At 54.0% G+C, this 19150-nt stretch overlaps 1 protein-coding gene across 5 annotated transcripts in view; it reads right to left on the bottom strand.

The window, feature by feature from the left end:
• Window positions 1-19150, bottom strand: part of TNS1 (tensin 1) — a 180067-nt gene that overhangs the window by 64483 nt on the left and 96434 nt on the right. For all 5 annotated transcript variants that reach the window (XM_059393448.1, XM_059393451.1, XM_059393447.1 and 2 more), the window contains 7 exons: window positions 18578-18661; window positions 15028-15140; window positions 14387-14447; window positions 14078-14153; window positions 13379-13508; window positions 11850-11915; window positions 10380-10496 (listed from right to left, as the gene is read on the bottom strand). In XM_059393448.1, the coding sequence (XP_059249431.1) occupies window positions 10380-10496; window positions 11850-11915; window positions 13379-13508; window positions 14078-14153; window positions 14387-14447; window positions 15028-15140; window positions 18578-18661 (647 nt within the window). The remainder of the gene's footprint in view (window positions 1-10379; window positions 10497-11849; window positions 11916-13378; window positions 13509-14077; window positions 14154-14386; window positions 14448-15027; window positions 15141-18577; window positions 18662-19150) is intronic.

Here is a 19150-nt window from a genome sequence, read left to right on the forward strand (position 1 = left end):
CTCAGAGGTGGCAAAGGCATCACTGTGGGCCCCCGAGAACCTCCTCGTGAGTTATTTGGGACCACCTGTGACCTTGCACGCCTCTCTTCCTGCTTCTACTCATGTCTCACCCGAAAGGTCAGAAGGCAGGAAGGCCAAAACCTATGAAAGTATGTCAGGGGCAAATATACACCACAGGCCACACGTGTCCTTCCAGAGTGGACACAGGGGCTGTGTTCCCCTGCTGCCCAGCTGCCTCACTCCCAACACAAAGGGGTCACTTTCTGGAGGAGGCACTACCCTCCCTCCTCCTGCCTGGCCTCAGGGAGATGAAGGCACATGGGGACATGGGGGGGCTGAGCCCCTGCCACCCAGGGGTCCGAGACGTGGCCTCCCTCTCCATTTCATAGGTAGCTTCTCTAGGCCAGCTGAAGCACCGGCTCTAGGGCTGGAAGGAGATCAGACCCAGCAGCCGAAAGCATTTCGGGCTGTAGATAAATTATCTTTTCGATCTAGATCATTAAACGATAGGAAGCCAAATCAATCCCTGACTCTGGGCCCAGGGCCCCCATGCTGGAATCCTGCCTCCATCATCTACACGGGACACTATCTTGGATAGAGCCCCTCAATCTCTCTCAACCTCTCTCCTGGCTCAGGCCCAAAGTCTGGAGGATGAGAGGCAGGTGAGGGGACAGACAAAGGGGCTGTCTTGGCCAACTGCGTCCCAGGCTTGGCTGAGGCCAAGAGCACGCAGGCCAGCCGGGGGCCCTCTCAGATGCTGTTCGAGAGGGCCACGTGTTGGGCTGAACCGACTTCTCTGCTACTACCTGTTTTGTCGTCTATAAGGTGGGACCCCGCATTGCTACCCAATGTTAACCTGGAAGTATCGGAATCTCAGCTGTGATAGAGGCCCCAGGAAGACGAACGCCCCATGCCCGGATGGAAGGCAGGTAATCGGCACACAAGCAATGCAGAGAAACACCGCTGGCATCACGAGCGGGAAGACACGACACCCCACAGAACGGGAGAAAACACCCGCAAATCACTTACTGATGAGGGACCTGTTTTCAGAATAAAGAACTTACAACTCAATAGCAAACAGACAAAAAAAAAAAAAAAAAAAAAAAAAAAAAAAAATTTGTTTTTTTAGTATGCAAAGGTTGTGAATAGAAATTTCTCTAAAAATGGATCTCTAGTGCTCAGTTACCACATGAAAAGATGCTCAATATCACAAATCCTGAGGGAAATGCAAACCCAGACCACAGTGAGATCCTCACTGCGCCTCACGCCCGCCGGGACGACTTGGGTCCCGAAGGCAGGAGGCCAGGAGGACACGGATATACGGGAATCCTCAAGGGAAGGGACACGGTGCGGCCACCTCAGGAAACAGTCCGGCAGGTCCTCAAATGAGTAAACATATCGCGACCCTATGGCCCAGTAATTCCACCCTTAGATTATCTACCCAAGAGAAACCAAAACCTGGAGTCCATGCGAACACCAGTCCACAAACGTCCACCGCAGCTTTCTTTAAAATATCTAAAAAGTGGACACACAAAAAACGTTCGTTGACTGAGGTACGTAGGCCCAAAATGTGGTGTGGCCGGCAATGGGGGATTACTCAGCAATCTCAAAGCCCAGCACTGACCCACGCTCCAGCAGGGAGGCGCCCTGAAAGGACCATGCCTAGTGACAGAAGCCGCGTGCGGGATAATTCCATTTACAGGAAATCTGCAGGACATTCCAATCTGTCAGGACGGAAGGGAGACGAGGCTGGGGGTGGGGCCAAGAAATGAGCGGGGAGATGGCTGCTGATGTGGGAGGGGGAGGGGATGCCCATGGCAGGGGTGGGGGGACCGAGGGGAGGGGATGCCCATGGCAGGGGGCGGCTGCCGATGGTGCAGGAGCGCAAAGGTTCCACAGTTATAGGTTATGGTGATGGTTGTACAACCCCAAATTTAGTAAAACCCACTGAATCGTGCACTTTAAAACAGGTATAGTGCCAGTATTAAGATATATCAATGAATACAATTTTATTATGTGATATTGGGAATATGTGGTATCAGCTGTTATTATTTTTTTTTTTTTAAGAGAGAGCAGGCCGAAAACTGTTCTGCGGCTCTAAACTACGTCACACATATCCACGTCAAGGAGGAAAAGGATCAGGAAGGGGGAGAGGCCAAGAGGAATTTTACAGAGTCTTGTTTTGCTGCTGGAGGCTTTTCCCATGATCCCAGGGAGCCTTGCGGAGCACAGAGCAGGGGGGAGGCAGAGCCTGGCTCAGGCCCAAAGTCTGGAGGGTGAGAGGCAGGTGAGGGGACAAACAAAAGGGCTGCCTTGGCCAACTGCGTCCCAGGCTTGGCTGAGGCCAAGAGCACGCAGGCCGGCCGGGGGCCCTCTCAGATGCTGTCTGAGAGGGCCACCTGTTGGGCTGAACCGACTTCAGCAGGAGGTGGCTGCAAGGAGCAAGGGACACGTGGGCCCAGAAGGGTTGTGACAGTCTGCCTGAGCAGCAGTCCCCCGCCTGAAGGAGACACGGAAGGAGTCACTTATGGAGAGCTCAAGGAGGGCCCCCAAAACACCCACAACAGTGCTGCAGGAGAGACATAGTCAGCATCTTTGACACTTCCAGAATCTTCCATTGGCAAAGAGCTCAGAAGTGGTCATCCACATCCACATCCACACACAGAGTGTGCCCAGTGGGCAGGAATCCCCTCCTGATTCCCACCCTCATTCCCTCAAGTCAGGAAAACCTAGTGACCTGCCTCCCCCCCACACACATATACACACACCACCAGTGCCCAGCAGGAGCTGAAAAGGGGGGGAAAGAATGGGCTGACTGAAGTGCCAAGTCCACTGGCACTGGGCGCACTGTCAATGGACCAGAGGGTGGCCCCAACAGGCATGGGACTTGCCCTGGTATCAGGCAGGTGCAGGGACAGCACAGGACAGATTTAAGGTCAGTGGTAGACAGAGAAAGGGTCTTGATAACACCACCCTACAAGTTCTGCCTAGCAGTCACGAGACAGTAGAGCCTCCTGGTGAGGTGTAACCAGGAGAACGTGGAGTTGAGGGTGCTGGGCTCCAGGCAGGGACTAAGGCTCCCTATCATCTAATCACTGGCACTGGTCTCATTATCATCTTTAGGGCTTTAGCTGAATCCCCCCTTTGGAATCCATCCTCCTCAGTCCACTGATAAGGAAACTGAGAACCAGAGAGGAGAAATAAATTTTCCAAGGTCACCCAGCAAGGTGATGTCAGAGGCAAATCTCCTGACTCCCAAGAGTGGGTATCCGGAAAAGGGGCAGCTATAGATGGCTCCCAGAGAGAAGAGGGTCCAGAAGGATGTGGACTCCTTCTGAAAAAGAAAGGGCTCATATACATTCAAATAACCTCTCTCCTTCTCTCCTCTAGCACTTCAGTAATAATGATGATGATCACAATGACGATGACGATGATGGACACAAATTACCATGAGCATCGTACATACTGGGCACTCTGGATTTCACCTTCCACGTGCATTACCTCTTTGAATTTTAACATCAATCCCATGAGAAAAGTACTGCTATTTGTACCCATTTTATAGATAGAACAGTTGGGTCTCAGAGAGGCAAAGTGTCTTGACTAAGGAACATGGTTATCAACAACAGGGCTCGGCACCAGATCTTCTGACTCTGGATCCCACAGACTTCATCCCTGCCATAGATCTTAATCTGTTCCACATTACTTCTACTTTCTGTCTTCCAGGCACCATTTCTCTGCTCTCTTTGAAGCGTGACTTGCTTTGGCCAGTGAAATGTCACCAGAAGGAATGTGTGTCATGTCCAGGCAGAAACAGTGCACACATCACAGCATCCGCTCCCCACAGCGGCAGCAGTGGTGGAAACAGCTATGGGTCGAAGCCACCGCCAGCCCGTCAGAGTAAATACGATGATTGCAGACCCCTTACCGACCCCACTGGACAGGCAGCATGGGCAAGAAATAAATATATATTTTTGTTTGCTTGTTTTTGTTTTTGTTTGGAGTAAGAATTTGGGGCTGTTTGTTACCCAGCAAACCAAGCCTCTCCTGACGCCTACAACTACCACTGAGCACACCGTACCCCACCGCCGCCCACCGCCGCTGCAAGCTCAAAAGATGGGAAGGTCTGAGAGGGAAAATCAGTCGGTCCATCTTAACGCCTCCCAACTCACAGAAAGAAACAATGATTAAGCTCAAAGAAACAGAAAGAACCACTCCCCCAGTCTCCTCATGTTATAGGAAATAAAGGCGCTCTAAAGAAAAGGAGTTACCAAGGGCACCCAGAACACACATCTCCAAGCCAATGTCTGTCTAGGCCTGTCTGTCTCTCTCTGCACGTCTCTTGGCTGCTTCTCCTTCTCACTCTCTGACTGTTTGCTGTGTCTCTCCCCTTCCCTCTTTCTTCTCTCTCAAAAAAAATAAAATAAGAATCAGACAATTCTTGGACAAGCCCAGCTCAGGAGCAGTCCCCGCAGACCAGGGGCCCCTGGCTGCCATCATGAAGGCTTTTCCCCAGCTCAGACAACAGACCTTGAGGAGGCGCTGGGTGTCTCACAGAACTAGAAGCTCGCCCCTGAGGAAGGGAAAGCCTCTCCTCACAGATCCTCCAAGGGCTGAGAAGCTTGGGCACAAAACCACACCCCCTTGTCACCAGTCCCTGGCTCTTGGGGGCCTTCCCACAGGGAAACAAAAGAGGGCCTGATGGGCACCACACTTAAGAAACCCAGAAAGGGATGGTTCCTGGTCACCCTTGCCATCTGTAGCCAGGCCCAGAGGCTTGTCCTGGTCTCCATTTTTTCTTTTTGGCCCTGAGCTGTCCACTGCTGTGCCCAGCACGCACCCCTCTTCCCCAATACCCATTTAAGTTATGAGAGACCTCGAACAACTCAGTGTCTGAGGAGATGAGGGGACAGGAGAAGTGAATGGGGGGGGGGGGGGGGCAGTGGGCAACTCACGCCTGGCCCAGCCTCTGGGCTGCTCGGAGGTGGAAGGCAGCCCACAGCTCTTGGTATGGAACTCGCTTCCGAGAAGGCTCACCCTGGAACACTCTGGAGGAATTTGGAGGCTGCTCTGTGCAGCATAGGCAAAAAACACAGCCCCGCTCCCACCCACAGGGAGCTGGGATCTGGGCACGGGGCTTCAGAACTCGGGCCAAACAGCTAATGGGGTTCCTGGAGGCTGTGAAATGTGGTGTCAGCCAGAGCGCTGAGCTGGCAGGCTCAGACCAAACCAGAGAAAGACAGAGACAGCGTGCAAGGAGGAGGCTGGTGGGGGGCCAGATCGCTTGTCCCCCCATCCGCCCTGGACCTTCTCTTCCCCCCCACCCCACGCCTCCCCACTCAGGACCAAGGCTCCAGGCATCCGACTACAGGCAACCCAGAAAACTCCTTTCTCAGTGTCATGGGCTGACGTGTTCCCCCAACCCAAGCTCCCCCCCACCAAGCCCTCAGAAGGGGGCTATATTTGGAAATAGGGCCTCTAAAGAGGTAATTAAGTTAAAACACAGTCACATGAGCGGGCACTGTCCTTATAAAGGGATCAGGACACACACACACACACACAGGGAGGACCAAGTGAAGACGCAGGGAGAAGACCGCCATTTACAAGCGCCAAAGGGACCATTGCTGCTGACGCTTTGCTCCCAGATTTCCGACTTCCAGAACTGGGGGAAAATACATGTCTGTTCTTGGAGCCCACAGCAGATTTTGTCGTGATGGCTCAAGCAGCCTCAGACACCAGCCTGCGGGGTTCCCAGGACAGCACTCCTCCCGAAGTAAGGAGTTCTGGAGAGGGCAGGTGCTCCCCTGCTCCCCAGCCACAGGTCCCAAGGCCCAGGCCCTCCTCTAGTCAGAAGGTTCTTGATATTGAGCTTCCATCTTTTATCACTTCCCCTTCCTTCTGGCCTGAGTATAGGGAGCCGTACGTGTCCCCGAGCATCCATGGTCCCAGCAGCCTTGGTCCACCACACACAGGCAATACTCCCTTTTCCCTCTATTTCTGGTTTAGTTTCTGGACTCGTCCGACATGAAACAGCCTGCCCCATGTGGCGGTGAGCTCTCTGCCATCCAAAGGTGTGAGACCTCAGAAAAGCATCCACAAGGATCACCCAAATTAGGGGGTTTGGGGAGCTAAATACGCTGAGCTCCAAAAGAGGTGGGGAGAGGCCAGAGTCAGAGCCCTGGATGCAATAGCAACCCCATGCCCTATGTCATGACCTCCTCCCCCCAGCACGACCACCTTCTTCACACATTGGTGTGGCCACTGGCACAGTGGGGTCAGTATGACAAGGGAGGAGCTGAGGTCATGCATAGTGGGGCTCCATGCAGGAGGGTTTCCTCTCCCTCTGGCAGGTCCCCGGACTCTCGAGCCTCAGGACCCTCGCTGTGACAGTAGGGCGTCAGACAGGCTCCGTGACCAGCCCAGACCACCCCAGAGAACAGAAGTCCTGTGGACTTTCTTCCCTCACTTTGCTGCTGAGACCGATCAGGGATATCCTGGGGGAGTGGGAACTTGATCTGGGAATGGGGGGCTGAGGGAGACGGGTGCGGTCATCAAGGAAGGGGTTAAACACACAGTAGCACAGACAGCGAAGTCAGGGGTTTCCTGCAGGAGCAGGAGGAACAGGGGGTAGAGGGCTGATGGCGCTCGCTGCAGGGAGGGGGCGAGGAGCAGCCAGGCCAGAGATCATCTCTCTCTGTTCCCCAGTGCCTGGCTCAGCGCCCCCAGCCTTCCCCTCGGAATCACCAGGCAGCCTCCAGAGGGACTGGCCTGGCCTTTCCCATCCCCTCCCTTACCGGGCCTGAAATAGAGGCGTGCCATTTCCAGAAATGGCCTCACCTCACCTCAGACACCCGCCCTATTTTGAGAGGCCATCCCCTCACCAGGGCATCTCGGTGTAAGCATCCCCACACCCTCCTGGGGCGGGGGGGGGTGGGGGGAGTGGGGGGGCATGTCGGGACATCAAGGGATGCGCCTCAGCTGTTCCCTGCACTGAAGCCCAGCTAAGCACCTGCCACAGGGCCAGCCTGGTGGTCTCTGGGCTGCTGCGCCCGAGGTATTACGACGTCCAACCCCTCCCCCACCCTGAGACTTGAGACAGGGCTCCTCTGGTCCATCCCGTGGTGGGAGGTGGGCACGGAAGGGGCAGATTCATCCAAGATCAGTGGCACCCGGGTGTGTCATGGGAGCCGGTACCCGGAATACAGGCATCTGCGGTTACCGAAATCGTGTGGGGGTTAGCACTGGTATTCCACACCCAGATTTGCTCTTTCCTGGCGAGGTGACTTTACACAGTTTACTGAACCCTATTGTGCCTCAGTTTCCCTACCCAGGCATGGTAACAATGCCCACCTCACAGGTGAAACAGTGACTTGCAAGGGATTGGCACTGTGGCTGGCGCGGAGCAAAGCCAGAGCAGCCTCCCAAGGCCAACGGGCCTCCCCCTTAGCTTTGTCTGCAAACGTCTGAGATGCTGGCCACGGTCACTACTGACAGGTCAGAGACTTCTGAGGAGCCACGACAGCTGCCGCCACAGCTCCTACCCCCGCAGAAGGTGCTCAAAATGATCTGTCAACTGAATCTCCCGTTCACAGCAGAGCAAACCGAGGCCCTGAGAGGACGGTATCTTGTCAGAGGATCTGAACCCGGGCGGTTTGACTCCAGAGGCCACATTCTGGACCCCAACACTAAACCGCCTTCCATGAAAATTGCTGCATTAAGCCAAGGACACCCCATGTCTGCAGAAGAGGAAATTAAGACCACAGGAAGGCTAAGTCAGGCCTTCAGTGGTAGGGGGCAGGATCCAGGACCTGAACCACACCCAGGCCAGCACGCCCTCTCCACCACTCTACTACAGCATCTCAGGCTTCGCCTACCTTTGCCCGTCTGTGACATCCTCAGGGAGCATAGAGACCCCCCACCCCCGCCAGAGCCCATTCCCCTAGCCCTAGGGCCACTCCAGGGAGCTCCCTGGCACCTTGAGGCTCCAGCTGGAGTCATCTCTCTGGCACCCCAGAGTCTTGGAGGTTAGGCACCCTTCCCCTAACTAGTACCTAGGGAAACTGAGGCATAGGACTTGCCCACAACTAAGGAGAGAAGCCCAGACCTCCTATTTCCCTCTCCAGACCGAGAAAATTCACCAGAAAAAAGAGCTTTTCTCTCTGAGCCCCAGAACCTAGAACCTTCCAGAAGTGCCTCCAGCCAGGAAGAAAAGCAGGACTGGAATAATGGTCACTGCTCCCACCCCACAGCTGGCTTTCCTGTCCCTGTGGGGGAATGCGGCCTAGCAGCGGACAGGCAGGCTCGGTCCCGGGGACCACCCCAACCACGGAGCTCCCAGCCCAGGCCAACCACAGCAGGGCCAGGCCAGGTCACGGAAGAGGACAGTAGAGCCTCCGTCTGCTTCCCCTGCCTGCCCTTCCCACCCTTCAGGCACGGGTCCAGCTTCTCAGCCTCCACACAGCAGCCCCTCTGTCCCTGCAGGATGAGCTGACCTTTCACTGGCCAGAAAGTCCCACGGGTTCCATCCCCCTGCCTGAGGGAGCGGATGAGGAGAGAGGAGGGAGGCAAGGGGCAGAGAAGAGCCCAGGGCTCACACAGCCGCTCCTTCCTCCCCCGTCCTGCCTGTCATGGCTGCGCTCTCCCTCTGCCCTGCCGTCTGCCCCTTGCCTTTGCTCAGGGCAGCGGGCCTGCCCCAGCCTCTCTTTTCCCCTTAACTATCTTACCTTTTGCTTGCCTGGCACTTTATGGTTTACAGAATGTTTTGACATTTACCATTGTACGGAATCCACAGAAGGGAGAGACGATGGGGACACACCGAAAATACCTTGAAATTGCCAAGTGCTCTTGTTAAAAATGCAAACATCCCCAGGATGATGAACAATTAGGCTGGCAGCCACTGGTGGCTCAGAACTAATTCATTTCATCCTCTGCCTTCTCCCCCAGGCACTCAGCACAGCAGAGGGAGGGCCGGGATGACAGGGGGAGGAGCGCTGGGGGAGGTGCCTCCGCAGAGTGGGGTATCTGAGCCCCTAGAGGACAGGGAGGAAGATGGGGAGGGCGGGGACTAAGGTAGACTTGAGGACAAGCCATTCACTTTGCAGTGCTGCCTGCCTGTAAACAGCATGCTCTCATCTAGGCCTAAATCCTAGCCCAACCACAGCCCATGGCCCACTCACTTAGAAATCCATCACTCATTCTGGTAGCTCAAAGGTCAGAGAATCTTTTTTCAAGAAAAGGCCTAGAAGACTTGCAGAGTAGAGTCAACAAACCCAAAACCCTGGAGAAGAAGGTGGAAGGAGGCGGGGAGGTGGAGAAGATCGGGAGCAGGGGGCAGCCAGTAGGCCTGGCTGTCCCTAACCCAGCTCTGCCCCAGGGCCCAGAGTCCCCAGGATGGCACACCCCCACCCACCCTAGGACCAGCTGCAGCCCGGAGCCTGGGAGCTGGAGTCCTTGAAAGGACATATCCTGGGCCGTGGGGTTAAATCAGAAGACCCTTCCTTCAAGGGGGCGTCTCAGTTATCCCCAGCTGAAACCCAGGGGATGGGCCGAGAGTCCAAGGTTCTTTCCAGCTCCCGCATGCTGCAGTCCCAGGACCAAATCAGAAAAGCGAGTCTATGCCAAACCCCAACCAGGCGTCTCCAGGGCTCCTGGGCCCCAGGCACGCTCACTTTTGGAGCCCCGCCCCTCCACCCACATTCAAATGAACCACACAAACATATACAACCCACAGCTAACCCTCAAAGACTGAACTGAGTCGCTGCTGCCCACTTGACATAATGCTAGGTTTTGTAGCTAAATTAAACACGCATTAATTTCGACTGCGGCTTACTTTTCAGATTTTGGAGCCTATCGGTTTCCAGCTTTCAAACATTTTTGTTGGCTATTGATGAAAGCTTGCAGGCCCTACATGCTGGGTCCAATTCCTAGTGCTCCGACCCAGGGGGAGTCAGACCGCAAGCCTGGAGACATCTAAGAGCAGGTTTCAAAGACATCTAACAAAGTGCTGCATTTGCTGCACAAGAATTCTATCGAGCTCCACTCAAGACCACCTCCTCCAAGGAGTCCTCCCAGGCCACTCCAGGGCCATGCCAGCTCTTGAGAATCCCTCCCCTGCCAGTGTCAGAGTCCAGGCCATTTGTTCCTTAGTGGTTGTTCACCTGCATTCTTCAGCTCTGTCTTCATTGTTTCACACATTCCTGTTTTGTCTTATCTGTTTTGTCTTATCGGCCCCCACGGGACTGGGAGCTCTCGGAGATGCCCTGGACCTCACCTCTGCCTCCCGTCTGAACCTGGTACAGAGCCACGGCCCACCAGCGGCACCAAGACCACAGGAGCAGGACAGTGCCGCGGGGAGGGGAGCTGGAAGTCTGGGTGCCACCTACCCTCCATGCCGTCCTCTCGATGCCCATCGAAGTTGTCATAGGAATCCCAGCGGATGAGGGGGTCAGAGGTGTTATAGTCCACGGACACACTCGGCCCATTCTCCAGGTGTTCCATGCCTGAAGGAAGGGGGAAGGAGTGCAGTGAAGAGAAAGGAAAAAAAAAAAAAAAAAAAAAGGATCAGCAGCTGGAAAAACAGAGGCAGCCAGCAGCTCTCCCAGGGCTGCTCCCTGAGGGGCTTCTCCTATTCCTGACCACGGTGGGGTGCGGCCAGTGGCACAAAGTGGGCAGAGAACCCAGGGCTCTGGCTCCTTGCATTCTTCTTTTGTTTTATTTTGTTTTAAGATAGAGGGCAGAGCAGAGGGAGAAGGAGAGAGAGACCCCCAAGCAGGCTCCACGCCCAGCATAGAGCCCAACACGAGACTCGATCCCACGACCCTGGGATCATAACCTGAGCTAAAATCAAGAGTCAGACACTCAACTGACTGAGCCACCTAAGCACCCCTGGTTCCTTGCATTCCTGAAAAGGCTCATACCCGGTTATAGAGGTAAATCAAGGCAGGACACTGAGGAATGAAGACCCACCCCAAGGAGAAAGCTGGGGGGCCCTCTGGCTAGGTGTCTGCCTCTTCCTTTGTGTGTCCCAGAGGCCCTTGTGGCAGTGCCAGGAGACCAGAAAGGCTACCCCTGGAGTCAGGGGGAGTGTAGAAGAGGTTGGTGATGAGCGGCATGGGGTCAGGACAGCAGGGAAGCCATGGCCATGACACTGAGAGGATACAAGGTCATCTGAGCCATCCCCCTGCCTCCCACTTAAGGTGTTCCCGGCTCCAGGCAGAAATCTGAGGGGAAAAGCAGTCTCTCCTATGTACTCATAGAAAGATGAAGACCACATGAGCCACAAGCCTCGCCTCCTGGGGCAAGTCCCCTTCCTGACCTGGCAGGCCTTCCTTGAATCTTCCCAGAGTCCCTCCGCCTGTAGCCTAACTTCATCTCGTCTCATTCTGTTCTCAAATAGGATAGAGAACAACTGGTCTCCACATACAACAAGTTTAAAGGCTTCACCACTATTATTAAACCAGGCTTCTCATCTTCAGGTTGAATCACTTCAGTTTTCATAAATACTACTCATGCAGCTAGTACCCCTGAATGTGCCTTCAGCCCCTCCTTCCATCTGCCACAGCCCTCAGTCTCGGAATATAATGGGATGGTGACCTAATGGGACCAGAACAGTATACGCAGCCCAGCCCCTCTTGGTTGGCTCTTTTATTTTTATTATCCAAAGATTAAGTCACTGGTTCATGTTTAGCTGGGGGTCCACTATGATACCCAGATCCTTTACTGTTGGCCTGCCTCCCATTCACAGGCAACTTGATAATTGTAGAGCACATGAGTGGGAGAACTGTGGAAGTAGGGAGAGGACAGATTAGGATAGAGACAACGGGGTAGAAAAATGAACTCTAATAAGCTTATACCTTGAATTTTCTCTGGTCCATAAGAAAATACAAATTCTACTTTGCCATATTCTGGAAATCGATCATCTGAAAAGGGGGAAGGAAAAACAAAAATGAGCAATTAATTCCCAAAAAGGACTCCAACTTTAATCTTTCTAGAGAGATTAAATAATATGCACATATATGGTTAATAATACTATAATACTATATACACATATATATAAAAAATATATAGATAAATAGATAATGAAATAGGCCTCTTGCCCACCTTTGGCCCCAGTCTTACTTGCCTGAGATAACCATTCCCATTTCTATTTCTTGTTCTACAAGCTGTTACCTTAAGACTCTAAATAACCACTATTTTTATGCCACCATTTCCTGATACACCAATTTCAAGTAATCTCCCTTGATTTACCACTAGGAAGATAATGAACTTGGCGCATTATTTCACTCCCATCTCCCTTATTAATTCTAATAGTAGTGGGAGTAGTATTTATTCTGATTGCCTTCGAAACTTTAAATACTACAGCTAAGCCTCTATTTCTTGAGCTATTGTCCATGGTGTCCGCTGACTCCCTTGTGTAAGAGGAGAAAGTTTGCGCCCCCACTTTCCCTGCCTCTACGGACTCCACCTTGATGTTGTCTGCTGTCCCTTTATGTTTCCCTGTTAAGACTGATAACGCTAACATTCCGCTCTGTAATTATGATGGCATCTTCTGTTTCTGCCCTCCCGGCTCCTGTACAGAGGAAACTCATCACAGAAGCATTCTTCTACTGCAAGAACCAGACTACATTGTGGGGGGGGGGGGGGGTGGGGGGGGGTCAGGCTCCTCTCAGGTCCCTTCCCCCACCCTCCAAGCCCCAGCTCTATTCTCTGCTCTTGGCCTAAGTGCAGTCTGGACAAAGATTCTACCATCCACCACTTGTGGGAAGAGAAATTCCAGGAGGGATGGTGACCGCCTGTCATCCCTGTGCATGTCTCTATCACTGTATGCACCACTTCATAGTACCCCAATTGTGTGTCTCTTTCTCCCACGGAACTGCGAGCTCCCTGAGGGTAGGGCCTGACTTCTTTCTCTTTGTAATCCCAGGGTCTAGCACATGCCTGGCACATATAGACCCCCAGGTATTTCTTGGAGGATGGATGGATGGATTTGGATGGATAGGTGGATTGATGAGTGGGTGGGCGGATGGACAGATTTAGATGGGTAGGCGGATAGATGGACAGATGAATGGGTGAGTGGATGGATTTAGAAGAGTGGATGGATGGATTTGGAGTGGATGGGTGGATGCATTTGGATGAGTGGATGGATGGATGGGTGAGTGGATGAGTTAATGGGTGAATGGATATGGATATTGTCCCAAGTTTCAATGTGATACAGACAAAACCTTAAATAGATAAAGAAGTAAAGGAAGACACCTCCCTAACCACCTCTCCCTCCCTCAGGAAATGGTTCCCTCTTCACTGCTGCCGTAGTTCTTCCATTATCACTCTTCTACCTTATGGCATTATTCCCTGCTGGGTCTATGTCTCTATTCAGTGAGCTCACCTTTGAAGGCATCATCAAGGTCTTCCTTCCCAAAGACAACCCCCAGATCATGGATGGCACAGGTGTGGAACTGCACACGGAAGATGACATCGCGGGCTGGGCTCCGGAACTTCTTGTGGTAGCACTTCAGCTGGTGGGAAGGAGAGCAGAGCCCATCAGGGGCCCGAGGAGGGGAAATCAGATCTCAGGGAGCTCCTTATTAGCTCCATGACTAAGACCCCAGGGCTCCCCCAAGCCTAATGAGGGAGAGGTCACCAATACCATATAGAATCTTAAAGCTATCTGGGGAAACTTCCACAAAACAGAATGTTGGAGGCCAATCTTGTCCTTTGGGGACAACACTGTCCTCCCAAGAAGTTCCTGCACACAGAATGGAAAAAGAAGGAGCGAATTTAAATTGCAGAAGGAAAGACTAAAGTTAGAGTTGAGGAAGTCCTGTCACCACAGGAAGCAAGAAGGTAACAGCTCACACAGAGAGATATTTCCCTGGAGATATTCTAGAACAAGAGATAAGCACAGGAGAAGGGATATTCAGCTCTGAGGCAGGGGAAGGCCTTGCAGGAGCCCTGAGGACCTATGGCCCCACCTATGGCTGGTGTGACAAGAGTGACAATCCTGTTAGGAGGGGAGCAGGAAGATGGAAGAAAGGAGAAACAATAAACAGGGAGGAGGGAGCTTGAGACAGAGGGGCAGGCTCACCAAGATGTCTCCCTTCAAGAGCAGCCCAGGCTCGATGGTGATGCAGATGCTGGTCTGGCTGTCTCCTTGGACATTACTGGGGGAGAGGGGAGCGGAGAGAAAGAGAGCTGCTGAGGGGGGCAGGCCTTGCGTTTATTCCCTGCTCCCCCTGCCAGAGGGCTCCTGGGAAGGCTTGCTGCCTCTGTCTCTCTGCCAGATGAGATCCTCCCAGAAGTCCTGGCCCCATCTCCCCACACTCTTGTCCCTGGGCCTGGGCCTCAGGCGCTGGCCTTGAGCATCCTCGGCCTCTCATTCCCGCGGAATACCTACTAGATGCCAGATGTGTAGACAGGCTGCATGGCCTGGTAGATCCGGAGAAAGGGCCGACACCCTGTAAGGGAGGGTGGTGTTAGCGGGCATGGTGTGGGGGCAGGGGGAGTTGGGGAAGGAAGGAAAGGCTGGGGAGAGCAGAAGTAGGAAGGAGAAATGAAAAGAGAAAGGAGGAGGGGGCGCCTGGGTGGCTCAGTGGGTTAAAGCCTCTGCCTTCAGCTCGGGTCATGATCCCAGGGTCCTGGGATCGAGCCCCGCATTGGGCTCTCTGCTCAGCGGGGAGCCTGCTTCCTCCCCTCTCTCTCTCTGCCTGCTTCTCTGTCTACTTGTGATCTCTGTCTGTCAAATAAATGAACAAAATCTTAAAAAAAGAGAGAGAGAGAGAAAGGAGGAAGAAATACTAGCTTTTCATCTGGGAGGCATTTCTGAGTTTAGAAAAACCATGGCCACATCCAACTTCCCACACCAGCCGGCACCGCCAGAGTCAATCCCATGAAGCGACCCGGAGCTCGGAGAAGGCTCAGGAGATGGTGCGGTCCAGACTCCCACCCAAGCCCACGTTTTTATGCCTTAAGGCTGCCTCTTGAGAAAAGAAGGTGGGAGCCGGGAGGGGAGGGAAGCCAGAGGGCTCGGGCAGGTACCTCCTTTAGACTCAAAGTTGGGGATGCCGTGCATGATCACGTGGTGCAGAAACAAGGGCTTGTTGTTCATTTTGATGGAGCCAGAGAGCAGGCCACTGAAGTAGTGCACGTACCTGGGGGCAGGGAGAGAGAGGCAGCGTCCGCCTGGAGCCTTGTCCTAGAGCAGGGCCATCCTCGTCTCTCTTCTGGCCCTGCCCAGCCCACCCACCCCCCACTCTCCTAGGTCACCTGGAAGCTGGGGTCTGCGCCCCAGCACAGTCCTTCCTAGCTGCCTGGAGTCCCAGGTAGGGAGGAAAGGCAGGAACTGCTCAACTAGGAGCTGCATCAAACCCATAGGACTGCTGGGGGGGTTCTCTGGCGCCCCCTGGTGGTCACCATGAGCATCTCGTTCCAGCTTCACTCCCAGCCCAAAAACCTCCTGCTGGACCAAAATTCCTCCCACACATCCCTGACATCCCTCACATCATTAAGCTGCACACGGCGGGCTGACCAACCATCAGACATCTCTAATACTCTCACACAAAGCTTAAACCAAACTTACATTTACACCCAATGCCCCTGTTCTGCCCTGACAGACCCACCAGCCACATGACAGTCCAGCAAACAGTAAGAGCTTAATAATTACAGTCCCTATTTTACATCGCACTGAAGTGTATGAAATCTCCCTCTATATATGGTATTGAAAGACATTTAACTTCCACTAAGCATTCCTATCTATCCCTAGGGTCAAGACTCCCCAATACTTTCTGGATCTTACTGGAAGAATGCAAGAATTAACGCATCTCTATTCCTTCTAGAAGAGAGGGGAAATGGGGTCCAGAAAGAGTTGCTGACCCTTAGCAAGAACACACAAAATTGGGGTGGGCAGGGAGAGAGGAAAAACCGTCTGAATTTCAGTGCACCTGCCAGAAAGAAAGGTCGGTCCTTCTGCTGGGGCTTGGTTGAGGCGTCCTCCTTGTCTGAATGGCCAGAGGACGTGAGCTGGGTCAGCCCGACCAATCAGAACTAATCCTAAGACTCCGCGAGGGGCAAGGGGGCTCTCTGAGGCTGGTGGAACCAGAACCCCCATGACCATGACAACGGCCCCCTCCTGTCTCTCGGCTCCTTGACCCACCAGGCCTACAGGCCTCTGTCCCTGGGCCTGGGTGGGGCCGCCTCGCACTCCCCAAGCCAGATAATCTGATGGGCACCATCAGTTCCTATTCAGCCCCTGCCCAGCCCCCAGCCCCGTTACTCAAACCGGAAATCTGGAATGGCGGTTCCTATCAGATCTCCAGCCCGTGCCAACAGGATGTGTCTGTGTGCTGGGGACAATGAGTCTGGGGTGGGGTGACAATGAATGGGGGAGTTGCAGGCAAAGCCCCTCCCCACTCCTCTCCTCCAACTGATCCATTCCCTATAAATGACACTACCCAGAAGGCGGGAAAGTGGCAACAAATACGCACTGAAGCCAACAGCCGCACTTTCACACGGGCCCAGACAGAACTGCCCGCCCATAAGCAGATGCGCTTGCAGATACAAGCTGCCAGGCAGACAGATAATGTAGATGCCCCCGCCCCCCGCCACGTGCAGTGTGAGCGGGTGCGGCATACTGTGGACTCGCCAGACACTCCTACTGCTGAGAGGGGACACAGAGCCCAGTCCCCAGGCTTTCAACTACAGGGACATGGCTGCTCCACCCACTTCCTCCAAGCTACATGGTGCCGTTGCTCCTTCATGGCAAGACTCGTGACCAAGGCCACCAGTCTTATGTGGCAAGTGGGTACTTGAACGACAGCATCTTTCCTCCCTGGGAAAGACTCTCTTCGATCCACAGCAGCTACGTCTGGCAGCCCAGCCAGAATTTTCTGCATGTGGACATCCGGTTTCTGATGGCTGATCCGGAGACCGGGTCTGGGGACTCACTTCTGCTTGGACTCCCCGCTACAATGTCAGACACAGTCACTGGCAGAGCCAGCAGCCTTCTAACAAGGGAAGCAAGGTGGGGTGATGGGGGATAAGACGGGGAACCCCAGCAGGGAGAGGCCAGGGGCTCCTGCTGGCCCCGTCAGCATTCAGAGGGGCTAGAAAAGCCAGGGGGATGCTTTGGCCCCAGGCCAGCCTGCTTGCTCTTCCCTCTTGCGTTGTTACAGCAGACCTGCCCCCGGATGCTTCCTTCCTCCCCTCAGAACTCGCCCACCCCACGCGTCACTTTCTCCCCAAGTTCAACCCCTGTGCCCACCACATCGCTCTCAAAGCCATCATGTTCTGTTTGGGTTTTCCCCCCCTTCCAAGTACTTCTCATGACCTGAAAGTATATTGATGGCTCGTGTCCTGCTGAAACAGCCAGCACAGCTGCAGCGCATGGAGCAGTGTGGCCCATCATGGACACGGATGGGTGGCGGGCCCCCCTCTCTGGCTACACAGTGGCTGGACCCCATTCCCCATCTCCAGTTCTCCCCTCTGGGCCTGGGCTTCTGCCTCGCCCTCACCAGCAGCCTCCCCACAGCCCACTAGCCCTGACTCTACCTGTGCTCACCTGTGGACCAGCCACCATCATTACACGGCGCGTTATCCACAGAGCAGAATCCAGCCCTCAGGACTGGGGGTGGCATGAGACCAGGGGGAACCCGGCCTGGCCTGACTTACAGGCCCCTGAGTACCTCCCAGCTCTGCGCCTACTCGCTACGGATCCTGGCCATGTTGAGTCCCCTCCCTAGGCTCAGGCTTCTCATCTGTAAAATAGGGATATGCCCTGGATGGTCAAACGGTAGCTCATCATTACTCAGGTTTGGCCTCAAAGCCACCAGCTCTGACCGGTGTTCCTTGATCCCCTTCCCTAAATAGCCCCAACCTCCTCCATCAGGTCTAACCCACTCCATCCTCTTCCTCTCCTAGCACCAGCCATTACTGAAATGGTCCTGTCGGTCTACCTACAGTGCGAGGTCCATCCTTCCCAATGGGATATCAGTTCACTGAGGGCAAAGCACTTTGTCCTGTTCAACTAGATGTCTCCAGCACTTAGAAAGCAGCAGAGAACCTAAACCTTGTCTGGTGGATGAATGAACCATCTCTGCCTTACTTTCTGCCTAGGCTGCCACGGACTCCAACGAGACCACGTGCTTGAGAGGCCCTGGGTAAATTTTTAAAGCTCTTCCAGCAGAAGATGACCTGTATGGTAAGAATCTCTGACCTCTCCAGGGCAGGTGGCTAGGACATCTGCCTCCTGTAGGCTCATCGAAGCCCAGAAGCAAGAATAGCACCGCCTTCTTATACAAGCTGCCTTCTGGCACCCAGACCAATGTGTCCCCCATCAATGGCCCCATTGCTCTCCAGCACTGGCCTCAGGAGTCAATGGCCATGCCCACCTGTGGGTGCACACAGCTGCCCCTGGGCTCACCCGTGTCCCTGAGCTCACACCACTCCAGGATAGCACCTGAATATACACATTCGGTACATGACCCCCCGCCCCCGAGGCATGGTTATTCCAACCCCAGCCTGGATAGCAAGCTCACACACACACACACACACACACACACGTAGGCACTGGCTGTGAACCCTGGAGACCCACCTTCTCTGGGATGGCTGGCCAATGGGCACAATCTTATCCTCATAGAACCGCTTCATGGCAAACCGGTCCAGGGCCTGATCAGCGCTGCGGGGAGAGACAGGTGCTCAGAGGAGCCAACTCCTATGGCCGACAGCCCCTTGCCTCCCCAACCCTGCTCTCCCAGACCTATAGAGCCCTCCAGCCACCCTATACTGAGCAGCATTCAGGAAAAGGGTGCCCCAGCATCTCTCCATCCTGTATGCTGCAGGCCTCAGCATGCGGGCTTTGGAGCCAGACAGCCTGGGTTCCCATAGCAAGTCTGCCACTTACTCCTCAGCCCTGTGTCCTGAATCAGGTTATTTAACCTTTCTGAACCTGACTGCCCTTCCTGTCAAATGCGAGGACCAGTGTCTTCTTGAAGCTTGTTATGGCGATTAAGTGAAATAACATCGACAAAGAACTCGATACACAGGGGCACACAGTGGGTACACAGGAAACGTTCACCATGAAGGGAACATTAGACTGGGTTGAGTTTCTTAAAGTCACAAAACTACCATCTAAGCCTCCATAGAACATTTTATCTATCTGCAAAGA

Source organism: Mustela nigripes, chromosome 3, assembly GCF_022355385.1.
Source record: "Mustela nigripes isolate SB6536 chromosome 3, MUSNIG.SB6536, whole genome shotgun sequence".
In the NCBI taxonomy this organism is placed as follows: domain Eukaryota; kingdom Metazoa; phylum Chordata; class Mammalia; order Carnivora; family Mustelidae; genus Mustela; species Mustela nigripes.